This window comes from Balaenoptera ricei, chromosome 11, assembly GCF_028023285.1.
Source record: "Balaenoptera ricei isolate mBalRic1 chromosome 11, mBalRic1.hap2, whole genome shotgun sequence".
In the NCBI taxonomy this organism is placed as follows: Eukaryota; Metazoa; Chordata; class Mammalia; order Artiodactyla; family Balaenopteridae; genus Balaenoptera; species Balaenoptera ricei.
In genome coordinates this window covers 58,962,818-58,978,111 of record NC_082649.1, presented here as the reverse complement: position 1 = coordinate 58,978,111, position 15,294 = coordinate 58,962,818, and the positions used below count along the sequence as shown (strand labels likewise).

General features: G+C 39.7%; 1 protein-coding gene across 1 annotated transcript in view; it reads right to left on the bottom strand.

Annotated features, from left to right (window-relative positions):
* The window catches only part of LOC132375318 (T-cell activation inhibitor, mitochondrial-like), a 31,657-nt gene that overhangs the window by 1,156 nt on the left and 15,207 nt on the right, over positions 1-15,294 (bottom strand). The window contains exons 5-7 of the mRNA XM_059940583.1: positions 6,744-6,866; positions 4,004-4,101; positions 3,621-3,712 (exon numbers count right to left, since the gene is read on the bottom strand). Coding sequence (XP_059796566.1) covers positions 3,621-3,712; positions 4,004-4,101; positions 6,744-6,866 — 313 coding nt within the window. The remainder of the gene's footprint in view (positions 1-3,620; positions 3,713-4,003; positions 4,102-6,743; positions 6,867-15,294) is intronic.

Below are 15,294 nucleotides of genomic sequence, written 5' to 3'. Positions count from 1 at the left end.
AGAAGATATGCAGGAGACAAGATCCCACATGCCGTGGAGCAAATAAGCCCATGCACCAGAATTACTGAGCCCGCGCACCGTAACTACTGAAGCCTGTATGCCCTAGAGCCCACGCTCCACAACAAGAGAAGCCACCACTCTGAGAAGCCCACGCACCTCAACAAAGAGTAACCACCACTCACCACAACTAGAGAGAAAGCCTGTGCGCGGCAACAAAGACCCAAAGCAGCCAAAAATAAATTTAAAAAAAAAAAAGCTGGAGAGGGTGTGGAGAAAAGGGAACCCTCCTCTACTGTTGGTGGGAATGGAAATTGGTACAGTCACTATGAAAACAACATGGAAGTTCCTTAAAAACTAAAAATAGTGGGAATTCACTGGTGGTCCAGTGGTTAAGATTCTGTGCTTTCACTGCTGAGGGCACAGGTTTAATCCCTGGTCGGGGAACTAAGATCTCTGCAAGCTGCTTGGCCAAAAAAAAAAAAAAAAGAAAAACTAAAAAGAGCTGCCATATGATCCAGCAATCCCAATCCCACTCCTGGGCATATATCCAGACAAAAGTATAATACAAAAATATACATGCACCCCAGTGTTTAGAGCAGCACTACTTACAAGAGCCAAGGCATGGAAACAACCTAAATGTACATTGACAGATGAATGGATAAAGAAGATGTGGCATACACACACACACACACACACACACACACACACACACACACACACGGGAATACTACTCAGCCATAAAAAGAAGGAAATAATGCCATTTACATGGATGAACTTAAGAGATTATCATACTGACTTACCAAGTAAGTCAGAAAGAGAAAAACAAATACCATATAATATTACGTACATGTGGAATCTAAAATATGACACAAATGAACTTATCTACAAAGCAGAAACAGACTCACAGACATAGAAAACAACTAGAGAAAGCCCGTGCACAGCAACAAAGACCCAACGCAGCCAAAAATAAATAAATTAAAAAAAAAAAAAGAAAGAATCCACCTGCCAACGCAGGTGACTCAGGTTCGAGCCCTGGTCCAGGAAGATCCCACATGCCGCGGAGCAACTAAGCCCGTGCGCCACAACTACTGAGCCTGCGCTATAGAGCCCACGAGCCACAACTACTGAGCCCGTGTGCCACAACTACTGAAACCTGTGCACCTAGAGCCCATGCTCCACAACAAGAGAAGCCACTGCAATGAGAAGCTCACACACCACAACGAAGAGTAGCTCCCGCTTGCCACAACTAGAGAAAGCCTGCTCCCAGCAACGAAGACCCAATGCAGCCAAAAATAAATAAATTTATTTTTAAAAAAAGAATATGTATGTGATATATAACTGAATTACTTTGCTGTATACCAGAAACTAACACAACATTGTAAATCAACTATTTCAATCAAAAAAAAAAAAAGGAATAGAGAAGGTTAGCTGCATGTGGGAAAGTTTCAAGGGAAGAAAAAAGCATGTGGAAACTTGGAAGCACCAATAGGGACAAAGCAGGTTCAAAAACAAAGGAGTTTGGTGTGGCTGGAGGGTGGCACATGTGGCCTAAGTGGAAGGAGGCGAGGCTGAAGAGGCAGGTGGCGCTGGGTCGGGGAAGGACCTGTGCCCTACATTACGGACTCAGATTTTATACAGAAAGTTGCAGTTATATTAGAGGAGTTGAAAGGCATCAAAAAGTCTGTTATAATAAAAGCAATAGCAGTATAAAAATTCTACAAAGTATTTATAATACACTTCTTTTTTTAAATTTATTTATTTTATTTTTGACTGCGTTGGGTCTTTGTTGCTGTGCGCGGGCTTTCTCTAGTTGCGGCGAGCGGGGGCTACTCTTCGTTGGGGTGCACTGGCTTCTCATTGCGGTGGCTTCTCTTGTTGCAGAGCACAGGCTCTAGGTGCGTGGGCTTCAGTAGTTGTGGCTCGCGGGCTCTAGAGCGCAGGCTCAGTAGTTGTGGCCCATGGGCTTAGTTGCTCCACGGCATGTGGGATCTTCCTGGACCAGGGCTCGAACTTGTGTCCCCTGCATTGGCAGGCAGATTCTTAACCACTGGGCCACCAGGGAAGTCCATCACTTCAGTTTTAATTTGCATTTCCCTATGGTTTTTCATGTGCTTATTTGTCATCTATATGTCTTCTTCTGTGACATATCTGTTCATGTATTTTACCCATTTTCTAATCCATTGTTTATTTTTTTACTGTTGAGCTTTAAGAGTTCTTTATATATTTAGATACAAAGACTTTGTCAGGCAGGTGGTTTGCAAATATTTTCTACCAGATATTTGATTTGAACAGATATTTCACCAAAGAAGATATATGGATGGCAAAAAAGCACATGAAAAGATGCTCACCACCATTCATCATTAGAGAAATGCAAATTAAACCCACAGTGAGATAGAACCACACACCTCTTCAAGTGGCTAAAATTAAAAAGATGACCATAGTGAGTGTTAGCAGTTTCTCAAAAAGTTAAAATACCCTGACATATCCGGCCATTCCACTTTCAGGTATTTACCCAAGAGAAAAGGAAATATATGTCCATACAAATATTTGTAGAAAAATATTCATAGCAGCTTTATTTCTAACGGCCAAAAGCTGACATAACCCAATGTCCATTAACAAGTGAATGTATAAAAAAAACTGTGGTATATCCATATGATGGAATACTAAGTGGAAATAAAAAGGAATAAATGCTTGATACATGCAATAGGATGGATGAATCTCAAAATAATTATGCTGAGTGAAAGAAATCAAGCACCACGAAAGTACAAACTCTGTGCTTCCACTTACATAAAACTCTAGAAATATAATCTATAGTGACAGAAAGCAGACCAGTGGTTGCTTGGGTAGGGGGTGGTGGGATGAAAGAGAGGGTTTACAAGGGACATGAGCATTATTTTGTGGGTGACAGATGTGTTCACTATCCTGATTATGGTAATGGTTTCACGGGTATTTACATGTCACATCTCATCAAATTATACCCACTAAATATGTACATTTATTGTATGTCAATTATACCACAAAATCTGTTAAAAACAAAACAAACAAAACAACAGAATGCAGGCCTTTAGACTGTACTTTAGAAAAGACTATAAAATTTCCAAATAAAAATGGACTTAAAAATCAGTCCTCTAGGGACTTCCCTGGTGGTCCAGTGGTAAAGAATCCGCCATACAATGCAGGGGACGCAGGTTCGATGGAACTAAGATCCCACGTGCGTGGGACAACTAAGCCCACACGCCATAACTACTGAGCCCATGCGCCCTGGAGCTTGTGGGCCACAACTAGAGAGAAAAAACCCACACGCCACAATAAGAGAGAAGCCCTCGCGCTGCAACAAAGAGCCTGTGCTCAGCAACAAAAGATCCCACATGCCTCAAAGAAGATCCAGCATGCCGCAACTAAGATCTGATACAGCCAAAAATAAATAAATAAAAAGTAAATCTTAAAAAAAAAAATCAGTCCTCTAAGAATTTAAACTACAAATTATTGAGTATCTGATTTGCAAACAGCTGAAACTATGATTCAAAATTTTTTAGTTCATTGCTATATTAGCATAGTTTGAAACAAAAGCATGTCGATGACAAATCAGAGATTTTTTTTGCTTTTAAGCTTTTTCTTACTTTTGTCCAGTGATGATGGACATCCATTGTTCCCAGCATCACATGGCCCACTGCACTCATCCCGGACCGGTCTGTAAATATTATTGTACATCCTGATGGTAAAACACAAACCTTTGGTCACTGTCCAGAGAGGCTTCATTCTTTCAGCACTGTGCAAATAATTACATAAATTTCATGTATCAACTCCGGATTAAATTCGGTAGAAACTTCAAGTCTAATTTTTTGTCACTGTTTAATTCAAAGGAACAGATTTAAAAATTCAGCTGATATAAAGTCACATCTATCAATACAAAGACTTTTAACACTTAGCTTTCCTCTAGAATTTACAGATGTGTGTAGCCGTTAAGGGATATGGATTTCGGAAGTGAATGGAAATTGTTTACCTTTTGCATTTTTAAGGCTTTCCAAGTTCTGCTGGGCTAAGCGGCCTAAACTGTGCAGCTGGCTGCAGCGGTGGGCGATGCCCCAGCTCCTCTGCCACCTGGTCCAACAGAGCACACGGCCCATTAACACCCCTGTCCCCCCAGAGGGAGGCACACACGCGCCCCCACTGCTTGACCCCCGGGAAAGCCGAGGAGTTGCTTTCTCAAGGAGACACACAACATGTTCCCAAACGAACTCATGTTTCAAGAAGCAGCCAAATGGGAAATGAATCGTTTACCAGAGGGTAAACATCTTAGCACTATATTCAGCTATCCAAAGACTTACAACAAGCAAATACACTGTGTTGTTTCTCTTAAAATAAGAGGATGAAATGGGGAAAACTTTGACAAAGATCTTTTCCTTCTTTACATTGTTCAATGACAATGATGATGTCTTGGATTGAAGTTCCAACTAGGAATTCCAGTTCGGTTTATCAGAATTTTTTTTATCATATTCTAGAGAAAATGATTTTTACGACATTGTGTAATCTGCTCATTTTATAGATGAACATTATTACATCTCAGTGACAAAATGGAACTTGATATTCGCATGATGTCCCAGAGGCGCTTCTGTGTATGTGTAAAGAGCACTGGTATTAAGTGGTGTCAGAAAACCAACCTTCGAATTCTAATTCTGTGATTGACTAGCTCTGTGACCTTCAACAAACTGCCTCTGGTCTTCCTAAGGTTCCTCTTCCTGCTTGCCCAGTGGGGACACTTCTTACAGCACAGGTGGCGTAAATCACAGGGGATGAACATGTGAAGGAGTAAGGCGCTCAACAGGCTTTAGAAAACTTAGGTTCCTTCTTCATCCTAACACCAATTCTGATGAATGTCATTTCTGATAAAGTGAAATCGGCTTTCAAAATTATTCCTTTAACACACAATGTCATCAGTCACAATGCTTCCTTTTGTTGGAGACTTGGTTAATTTCCCAGTAAGCCGAGACACTCACGTCCACGGTCCTCAAATGTTCTGGTCTCGGGACCCCTTTGCACTCCTAAAAACTGAGAACCTCGAAGAGCTTTTGTTTACATGGGTTATAGCTATTGATATTTACCATAGTAAGAATTAAAGCTGAGAAATTTCTCCACTATATTGTAAAATAATGTTTTATTACTCTTTTTTAAATTTATTTTTGGCTGAGTTGGGTCTTCATTGCTGCGCACGGGCTTTCTCTAGTTGCGGCGATCGGGGGCTACTCTTCATTGTGGTGTGTGGGTTTCTTCATTGTGGTGGCTTCTCTTGTTGGGGAGCACGGGCTGTAGAGCGCAGGCTCAGTAGTTGTGGCGCACGGGCTTAGTTGCTCCACGGCATGTGGGATCTTCCCGGACCAGGGCTTGAATCCGTGTCCCCTGCATTGGCAGGTGGATTCTTAACCACTGCGCCACCAGGGAAGTCCCTGTTTTATTACTCTTTATGTTTAAGAAACCCTTTCATTTTTCTGATCCCAGTCTGCTTTCTCAGTCTTTAAAAATTTATTTAGAAAAAGTTATTTTCATGCATATCAATTTGTTTTTTATAAACCTTTAAAAAGGATCTTATTATTTTGTTTTTAGTTAGTAAAGTCTATGTTACTTGATTATGGAATTGGAAGGGCCCCCTATAATCAAACTTGGATGTGATGAAAAGACAGCAGCTATCAGCACAAACCCAAACATCCCACAGTCCAAGTGTAAACACTTTCCTTTGAAATTTCAATTATCTTAGACAACTATGATTTGAATACACAAGAACAGAACATATAAGTACTATCTGTATTCTGCAAGTCCAGGAAAAAGGTGCTGTTATGGTACCCAAATGGTCATTTGGTTCAATCTAAGTAAAAAGTCCTGATAATGATGGCTGAAAACAACAAAACAGGCTACAGCAAAGAGTAATAGAAGTTTAAGCTCCAGACCAGATGACAATATCTCAGGGTTCTTGTAATGCAGAGTCCCATGACTGAATCACACCACCCCCTCCTTAGGGTTGTAACAGCTGTTAAATCTATTTTTATAATAAACTTCAGCATGTATCTTTATATAACTATGATTCCTAAGTTTATAAAAACTTATTTAAAACGTCATGTTATACGGCGACTATAGCTAATAATACTGTATTACATTTTTGAAAGTTGCTAAAAGAGTAGATCTTAAAAGTTCTCATCACAAGAAAAAAAATCTGTAACCATATATGGCGATAGATGTTAACTAGACTTATTGTGATCACTTTGCAATGTATACAAATAGTGAATTATTATGTAAAACACTTGGAACTAATGTAATGTTATATGTCAATTATACCTCAGTTAGAAAAAAAAGTCATGCTACGTAAAATAGAACCAAAGAATACAACATTTATTTTTTATCTCCCTTTATCTTTTTAAACTTGAATACCAATCGTATATGAGGGGGAAATAATTATTTTTTATACATTATAGGTATATTGAAAAGGATATTTTTATTACAAATTCATTGTATAAAAAAACTATTATGCTAAAAATGTCAGTATCTAAACTTTACTTCACTATTTTATACAAGAAATTCATATTAGTTTTCCTACATAAACATTTGATTACTTTCATAAAAAGATAACAAAAGAATATTTAGTTAACAGAATAATTAAAGACACGAATATTTAACTGTTAGAAACAAACCTTTACCAATAGGTAAAGCATGTTTATTTTAATCTCTAAATTAGGCTTTCTCTTCTTCATTACCTGATATCCGAGAGCTGCAATTGATGGGACAGTTCATCTTTTAAACGATCTAGTTCTTTTCTAAGTGGCAAACTATTCTTCAGCTTTTTAACAGCACTTTTCCCATTGTTATCTAACCAGGATCTAGAAAGAAAAAAACAGAGATATACACTTTGCAATACTAACTATAACGCAAACATTTCTACTATTGAACGACGTGTTCATTGACTTAAAGCAGCCCCAGTGTTAAACCGAGTTTGCCATCAAACGTTTACCAAATTATAAGTACTGCTGCCAAGTCTATTCTTTTAGAGTAAATACTTCTAAAATAGGTTTCTTGGAGAACTGCCAGCATCTGTTAAATCATATTCTACTTATGACAACTTCGTCTATCAAAAAAATTCAATTTAAATTACACCCAGCCTGTTGCTAGATTTCCAGAGATGGGATGATTTTTAAAGAATTAAAGATACTTCAAACCTCACTTATGTTTACTGCACTTTTAAGCAGGCTGTACTGGACCGCCACTTGCATCGGTCATCTACAGGCGACCCTTTTCCTACTGGGGCACATGAGCAGATGGTGTCCTAATGCAGCCAGACGGGGAAAAAGTCAATTCAGAAGACGCACCTAATGGTGCTGGTGACATTCAACAGGCAGTGTTTCCTGATGCAGGGACGTGCGGAGGTAACTCTGTGGATTCTAGCTGGGTAGACCCCGTCTCTTGCTTTGTTTTCGTCTTGGTTGTCAGCACCCTGAGCTCGCCCCGCTCAGCCCCTCAGCTCTCTGTCCAAGTGCTCCCACTGGTCAGGCCTTACCAGTCTCGGTGTCTCCGTCCACACGCTCCTGTCAGGTGGGTCTGTTTGCCCCTCGGTTCCTTTCCACCCAACCAAATGCCCAGCTCTAGTCTCACCTCTCTCCACCTTTATTATTTTCCCCCGTCAACTACATCATAGGCTCAGCAGAAAGATGTTCTTTTAATTCTGCACTTCTTAGAACGTTTACCTCAGTGAAGTCTTAAAAGAGAAAATAAACATCAAAGTCGGCCTAAGGATTAGAAGGGGAGAGCTTTCAGAGAAGAGCTGAGGGCAGCCCGGGTGGCCTCGTACCGAGCAGCACGGCCCCTTGGGAGGTTATCACTTCCTCGGTGTTATAATGGTCAGGGCACAAGGGATGCTGGCTGTCGCTCAGAGTCTCTAGTCCCCCAGAGGAGGCTGGACAAACGAGAGGCCTGGGTGGTGCCTAGGAGGCTGAATGGCTGCTGCAGGAGTAGGCAGGGCAGAGTGGCAAGGTGACTCGGGGATCAGAGGAACATTTTGGGTCCAAGATGGTAGTGGTGGAGTGGGCCCTGGGTACAGCCGTGCAAGAGAAAGCTCCAGGGGGTTAGGGGGAAAATGGTCTAAAGCACCCCATCCCCAGGCCACCTGACACCCCCTGTGGGACACCTGTCAGTGATTGATGGTCAGGCGTCAGGATAACTCTGCAGAAGGGCTCATATGTCCATCTCAAAAGTGCTTGCCACATAAACCTTTTTAAGGTTCCTTAATTATTAAGTCACTTTAAAGGTTTGAGATGTTGTGATCTACAACCTTTAAAAAATAATCAAGTTCAGGGAATTCCCTGGCGGTCCAGTGGTTAGGACTCCCGCTTCCACTGCAGGGGACACTGGGTTCTATCCCTGGTCAGGGAACTACCATCCTGCACGCTGCACAGTGCGGCCGCAAAAATAATAATAGTAATCAAGTTGAAACTCTCAGAACCAATCAACCATTATGCATGCATCAAATATTTATCCTGAAAGCCTAACAGTGTGTTGTGTTGGGAATATAAGGAAGATACATCTAGTAAGGAATAGAGAGAGAAGCAATTGGAAGAGAATATATGAGCTTCTAGGAGAACAGAGGAAGAATTAATTAATTCTGCCTGGAAGGTTCTATAGAGCAGGTGATATGTGACCTGAACCTGAGAGATGGATCAGAGTTTTCCAGGCACATTAGTGAAATGGAAGGGCATGTCAACCACGCCAGTGCACAGGGAAGTATAAGATGAACCAACGTGCCCAGATCACATGATGCCTAGAGGGAGGGGGGGTGTGAGATGAGACTGGAGAGGCACGTATATGTGTGTGTGTGAGATTATAAAAGGTCTTGCACATTGGGGTAAGGAATTAGGACCTCTTCCTCTAACGATGTTCCTTTTTTTTTTTTTGGCCATATGGAGGGGCGTGCAGAGATCTTAGTTCTGGAACAAGGATTGAACCTGTGCCCCCTGCAGTGGAAGCTCAGAGCCTTAACCACTGGACCGCCAGGGAATTCCCTATATTCCACATTTTTTTGATTCACTAAATGTGCGCAGTCATTAATAATTCTTCCTACTCCCCCTTTAAAAATACTGGTAAAGATTTTATTTCTGCTTTCTGTGTGAGAAATAAGAAAATAATATCTTATTTTATATCACAATTATTAGCTCTTACAATTTTTCAACCTTTTCCTCATTTATTAAGTCATACGTGTTAATCAATTTACTTTAAATTATGTAATAGAATGGATGATTTTTTTGACAAATGAAATATCAAATGGCATATCAGGTTGGGTTTGGGGACCAAATGTCTTAAACTGTAGACTGAAATATAATCTTATGATTATATATTCATGATCTGATTGTTGGAATTCTTATATTTAGTGTATAAAATTTAACTGATCTAGTTTAACAATTTTTGTGTTTTGTGTCTAAACACTGAGATAAAAATGAAGGTTCTACACGTGGCATTTTCTTTCTTTCTACCTATCTATCTATCTATCTATGTAGATATTAGATCTATCTATAGATATAAAGACAAAGATACATGTTTCGTAGCTCTGGCCACTGAGAAGTTCAGTAGCAACTGAGACATGCACCACCCAGATCTTGGTTTCTAAAAATCATTCCCTTCTAAAAAGAACCAGAGCTTCTTGGCAAAAGGGTTCAATCAACCACTGGGCCAGGGAAAGTCCAGATGAGCCTGGAACACCTTGGTGAACCAGGAAGTAAGAGAGTTCTCAAAGAATGATGGGGACATAGGAGCTGGCTTGAAGGGATGAAAAAGTTAGAAAATTGCCATTTGGCAACCATCATCATAATATGTGATTCAGGCAAAAATCATCAATGAGCACTAGAGCTAAGGGGTAAAAATTCAGTGTTAAAAGGATATTTACATAGCCCTAAGTATCTCCTCAAAAGAAACTAATTGAAGGGAAAAATAGTTTTCCTTTACTGGGGAAAAAACTGGGAGACACCACCTTAATCAAATGATCCAAGTTAATATCACTAGTAATGGGACAATTAACATCATATGCCTCCTATATAACATTGAAAACAACACACTTCACTTTCGGGGTATTCCTGCCAAATATGAATAACCGGACTCTAATTATGAGAAATACCAGATAAACTCAAAACACTCAAATTTAGGGACATTCTACAAAATAACAGCAAGGTAATGGCAGACAAGAAAACACTGAGGAACCATTCCCGATTAAGGGAGGTTACAGAGACTAAAGTTATGACTTATAATTTGAAAAACAATGACTTAGCCTATAAATAAGGAGAAGAGTGAATAAATGTATGATATGAGTTAAAGCATGATTATAACATTTCCAAATATCCTACAGAAATAATTCCAATATTGTAGTTGTCCAATGTGGCATATTGTGGACACTAAGAGGATTCAGAGCTTAGACAATGAAAGTGAAATAAAACTTTGCACGCAAACTTCAAATAGAAAAAATGGAATTTTGACATTTACTAATATCTCAGTAGCTACCAGAATAGCATTTCAGACTCCCTCTTGTGAGAACACCAGAATCACAACTAGCTGCTGGACAATCATCGACAGGAAGACACTGGAACTCACCAAAGAAGATACCCCACATCCGAACACAAAGGAAAAGCCACAATGAGACGGTAGGAGGGGCGCAATCACAGTAAAATCAAATCCCATAACTGCTTGGTGGGTGACTCACAGACTGGAGAACACTTATACCACAGAAGTCCACCCACTGGAGTGAAGGTTCTGAGCCCCACGTCAGGCTTCCCAACCTGGGGGTCCGGCAACGGGAAGAGGAATTCCTAGAGAATCAGACTTTGAAGGCGACTGGCATTTGATTGCTGGACTTTGACAGGACTGGGGGAAACAGAGACTCCACTCTTGGAGGGCACACACAAAGTACTGTGCACATCGGGACCCAGGGGAAGGAGCAGTGACCCCAGAGAAGACTGAATCAGACCTACCTGCTAGTGTTGGAGGGTCTCTTGCAGAGGTGGGGGGTGGCTGTGGCTCACCGTGGGGACAACGACACTGGCAGCAGAAGTTCTGGGAAGTACTCCTTGGTATGAGCCCTCCCAGAGTCTGCCATTAGCCCCACCAAAGAGCCCGGGTAGGCTCCAGTGTTGGGTTCCCTCAGGCCAAACAACCAACAGGGAGGGAACCCAGCCCCACCCATCAGCAGCCAAGCGGATTAAAGTTTTACTGAGCTCTGCCCACCAGAGAAACAGTCAGCTCTACCCACCACCAGTCCCTCCCATCAGGAAACTTGCCCAAGCCTCTTAGATAGCATCATCCACCAGAGGGCAAACAGCAGAAGCAAGAGGAACTACTATCCTGCAGCCTGTGGCGCAAAACCAACATTCACAGAAAGATAGACAAGATGAAAAGGCAGAGGGCTATGTACCAGATGAAGGAACAAGATAAAACCCCAGAAAAACAACTAAATGAAGTGGAGATAGGCAGCCTTCCAGAAAAAGAATTCAGAATAATGATAGTGAAGATGATCCAGGACCTCAGAAAAAGAATGGAGGCAAAGATCGAGAAGATGCAAGAAATGTTTAACAAAGACCTAGAAGAATTAAAAAACCAACAAACAGAGATGAACAATACAATAACTGAAATGAAAATTACACTAGAAGGAATCAATAGCAGAATAACTGAGGCAGAAGAACGGATAAGTGACCTGGAAGACAGAATGGTGGAATTCACTGCTGCAGAACAGAATAAAGAAAAAAGAATGAAAAGAAATGAAGACAGACTAAGAGACCTCTGGGACAACATTAAATGCAACAACATTCACATTATAGGGGTCCCAGAAGGAGAAGAAAAAGAGAAAGGACCAGAGAAAATATATGAAGAGATTATAGTAGAAAACTTCCCTAACATGGGAAAGGAAATAGCCACACAAGTCCAGGAAGCGCAGCGAGTCCCATACAGGATAAACCCAAGGAGAAACATGCCAAGACACATAGTAATCAAATTGGCAAAAATTAAAGACAAAGAAAAATTATTGAAAGCAGCAAGGGAAAAACAACAAATAACATACAAGGGAACTCCCATAAGGTTAACAGCTGATTTCTCAGCAGAAACTCTACAAGCCAGAAGAGAGTGGCATGATATACTTAAAGTGATGAAAGGGAAGAACCTACAACCAAGATTACTCTACCCGGCAAGGATCTCATTCAGATTCGATGGAGAAATCAAAAGCTTTACAGATAAGCAAAAGCTAAGAGAATTCAGCACCACCAAACCAGCTCTACAACAAATGCTAAAGGAACTTTTCTAAGTGGGAAACACAAGAGAAAAAAAGAACCTACAAAAACAAACCCAAAACAATTAAGAAAATGGTCATAGGAACATACATATCGATAATTACCTTAAACATGAATGGATTAAACGCTCCGACCAAAAGACACAGGCTCGCTGAATGGATACAAAAACAAGACCCATTTATATGCTGTCTACAAGAGACCCACTTCAGACCTAGGGACACATACAGACTGAAAGTGAGGGGATGGGAAAAGATATTCTATACAAATGGAAATCAAAAGAAAGCTGGAGTAGCTATACTCATATCAGATAAAATAGCCTTTAAAATAAAGAATGTTACAAGAGACAAGGAAGGACACTACATAATGATCCAGGGATCAATCCAAGAAGAAGATATAACAATTATAAATATATATGCACCCAACATAGGGGCACCTCAATACATAAGGCAACTGCTAACAGCTATAAAAGAGGAAATTGACAGTAACACAATAATAATGGGAGACTTTAACACCTCACTTACACCAATGGACAGATCATCCAAATTGAAAATAAATAAGGAAACAGAAGCTTTAAATGACACAATAGACCAGACAGATTTAATTGATATTTATAGGACATTCCATCCAAAAACAGCAGATTACACTTTCTTCTCAAGTGCGCATGGAACATTCTCCAGGATAGATCACATCTTGGGTCACAAAGCAAGCCTCTGTAAATTTAAGAAAACTGAGATCATATCAAGCACCTTTTCTGACCACAACACTATGAGATTAGAAATGAATTACAGGGGAAAAAATGTAAAAACGACAAACACATGGAGGCTAAACAATACGTTACTAAATAAGCAAGAGATCACTGAAGAAATCAAAGAGGAAATAAAAAAATACCTAGAGACAAATGACAATGAAAACACGACGACCCAAAACCTATGGGATGCAGCAAAAGCAGTTCTAAGAGGGAAGTTTATAGCTATACAGGCCTATCTCAAGAAACAAGAAAAATCTCAAGTAAACAATCTAACCTTACACCTAAAGAAACTAGAGAAAGAAGAACAAACAAAACCCAAAGTTAGCAGAAGGAAAGAAATCATAAAGATCAGAGCAGAAATAAATGAAATAGAAACAAAGAAAACAATAGCAAAGATCAATAAAACTAAAAGTTGGTTCTTTGAGAAGATAAACAAAATTGATAAGCCATTAGCCAGACTCATCAAGAAAAAGAGGGAGAGGACTCAAATCAATAAAATCAGAAATGAAAAAGGAGAGGTTACAACAGACACTGCAGAAATACAAAGCATCCTAAGAGACTACTACAAGCAACTTTATGCCAATAAAATGGACAACCTGGAAGAAATGGACAAATTTTTAGAAAGGTATAACCTTCCAAGACTGAACCAGGAAGAAACAGAAAATATGAACAGACCAATCACAAGTAATGAAATTGAAACTGTGATTAAAAATTTTCCAACAAACAAAAGTCCAGGACCAGATGGCTTCACAGGTGAATTCTATCAAACATTTAGAGAAGAGCTAACACCCATCCTTCTCAAACGCTTCCAAAAAATTGCAGAGGAAGGAACACTCCCAAACTCATTCTATGAGACAAAGACACTACAAAAAAAGAAAATTACAGACCAATATAACTGATGATTATGGATGCAAAAATCCTCAACAAAATACTAGCAAACAGAATCCAACAACACATTAAAAGGATCATACACCACGATCAAGTGGGATTTATCCCAGGGATGCAAGGATTCTTCAATATACGCAAATCAATCAACGTGATACACCATATTAACAAATTGAAGAATAAAAACCATATGATCATCTCAATAGATGCAGAAAAAGCTTTTGACAAAATTCAACACCCATTCCTGATAAAAACTCTCCAGAAAGTGGGCACAGAGGCAACCTACCTCAACATAATAAAGGCCATATATGACAAACCCACAGCAAACATCATTCTCAATGGTGAAAAACTGAAAGCATTTCCTCTAAGATCAGGAACGAGACAAGGATGTCCACTCTCACCACTATTATTCAACATAGTTCTGGAAGTCCTAGCCACAGCAATCAGAGAAGAAAAAGAAATAAAAGGAATACAAATTGGAAAAGAAGAAGTAAAACTGTCACTGTTTGCGGATGACATGATACTATACATAGAGAATCCTAAAACTGCCACCAGAAAACTGCTAGAGCTAATTAATGAATATGGTAAAGTTGCAGGATACAAAACGAATGCACAGAAATCTCTTGCATTCCTATACACTAATGATGAAAAATCTGAAAGAGAAATTATGGAAACACTCCCATTTACCATTGCAACAAAAAGAATAAAATACCTAGGAATAAACCTACCTAGGGAGACAAAAGACCTGTATGCAGAAAACTATAAGACACTGATGAAAGAAATTAAAGATGATACCAACAGATGGAGAGATATACCATGTTCTTGGATTGGAAGAATCAACATTGTGAAAATGAGTATACTACCCAAAGCAATATACAGATTCAATGCAATCCCTATCAAATTACCAATGGCATTTTTTACGGAGCTAGAACAAATCATCTTAAAATTTGTATGGAGTCACAGAAGGCCCCGAATAGCCAAAGCAGTCTTGAGGGAAAAAAATGGAGCTGGAGGAATCAGACTCCCTGACTTCGGACTATACTACAAAGCTACAGTAATCAAGACAATATGGTACTGGCACAAAAACAGAAACATAGATCAATGGAACAAGATAGAAAGCCCAGAGATTAACCCACACACCTATGGTCAACTAATCTATGACAAAGGAGGCAAAGATATACAACGGAGAAAAGACAGTCTCTTCAATAAGTGGCGCTCGGAAAACTGGACAGCTACATGTAAAAGAATGAAATTAGAATACTCCCTAACACCATACCAAAAATAAACTCAAAATGGATTACAGACCTAAATATAAGACTGGACACTATAAAACTCTTAGAGGAAAACGTAGGAAGAACACTC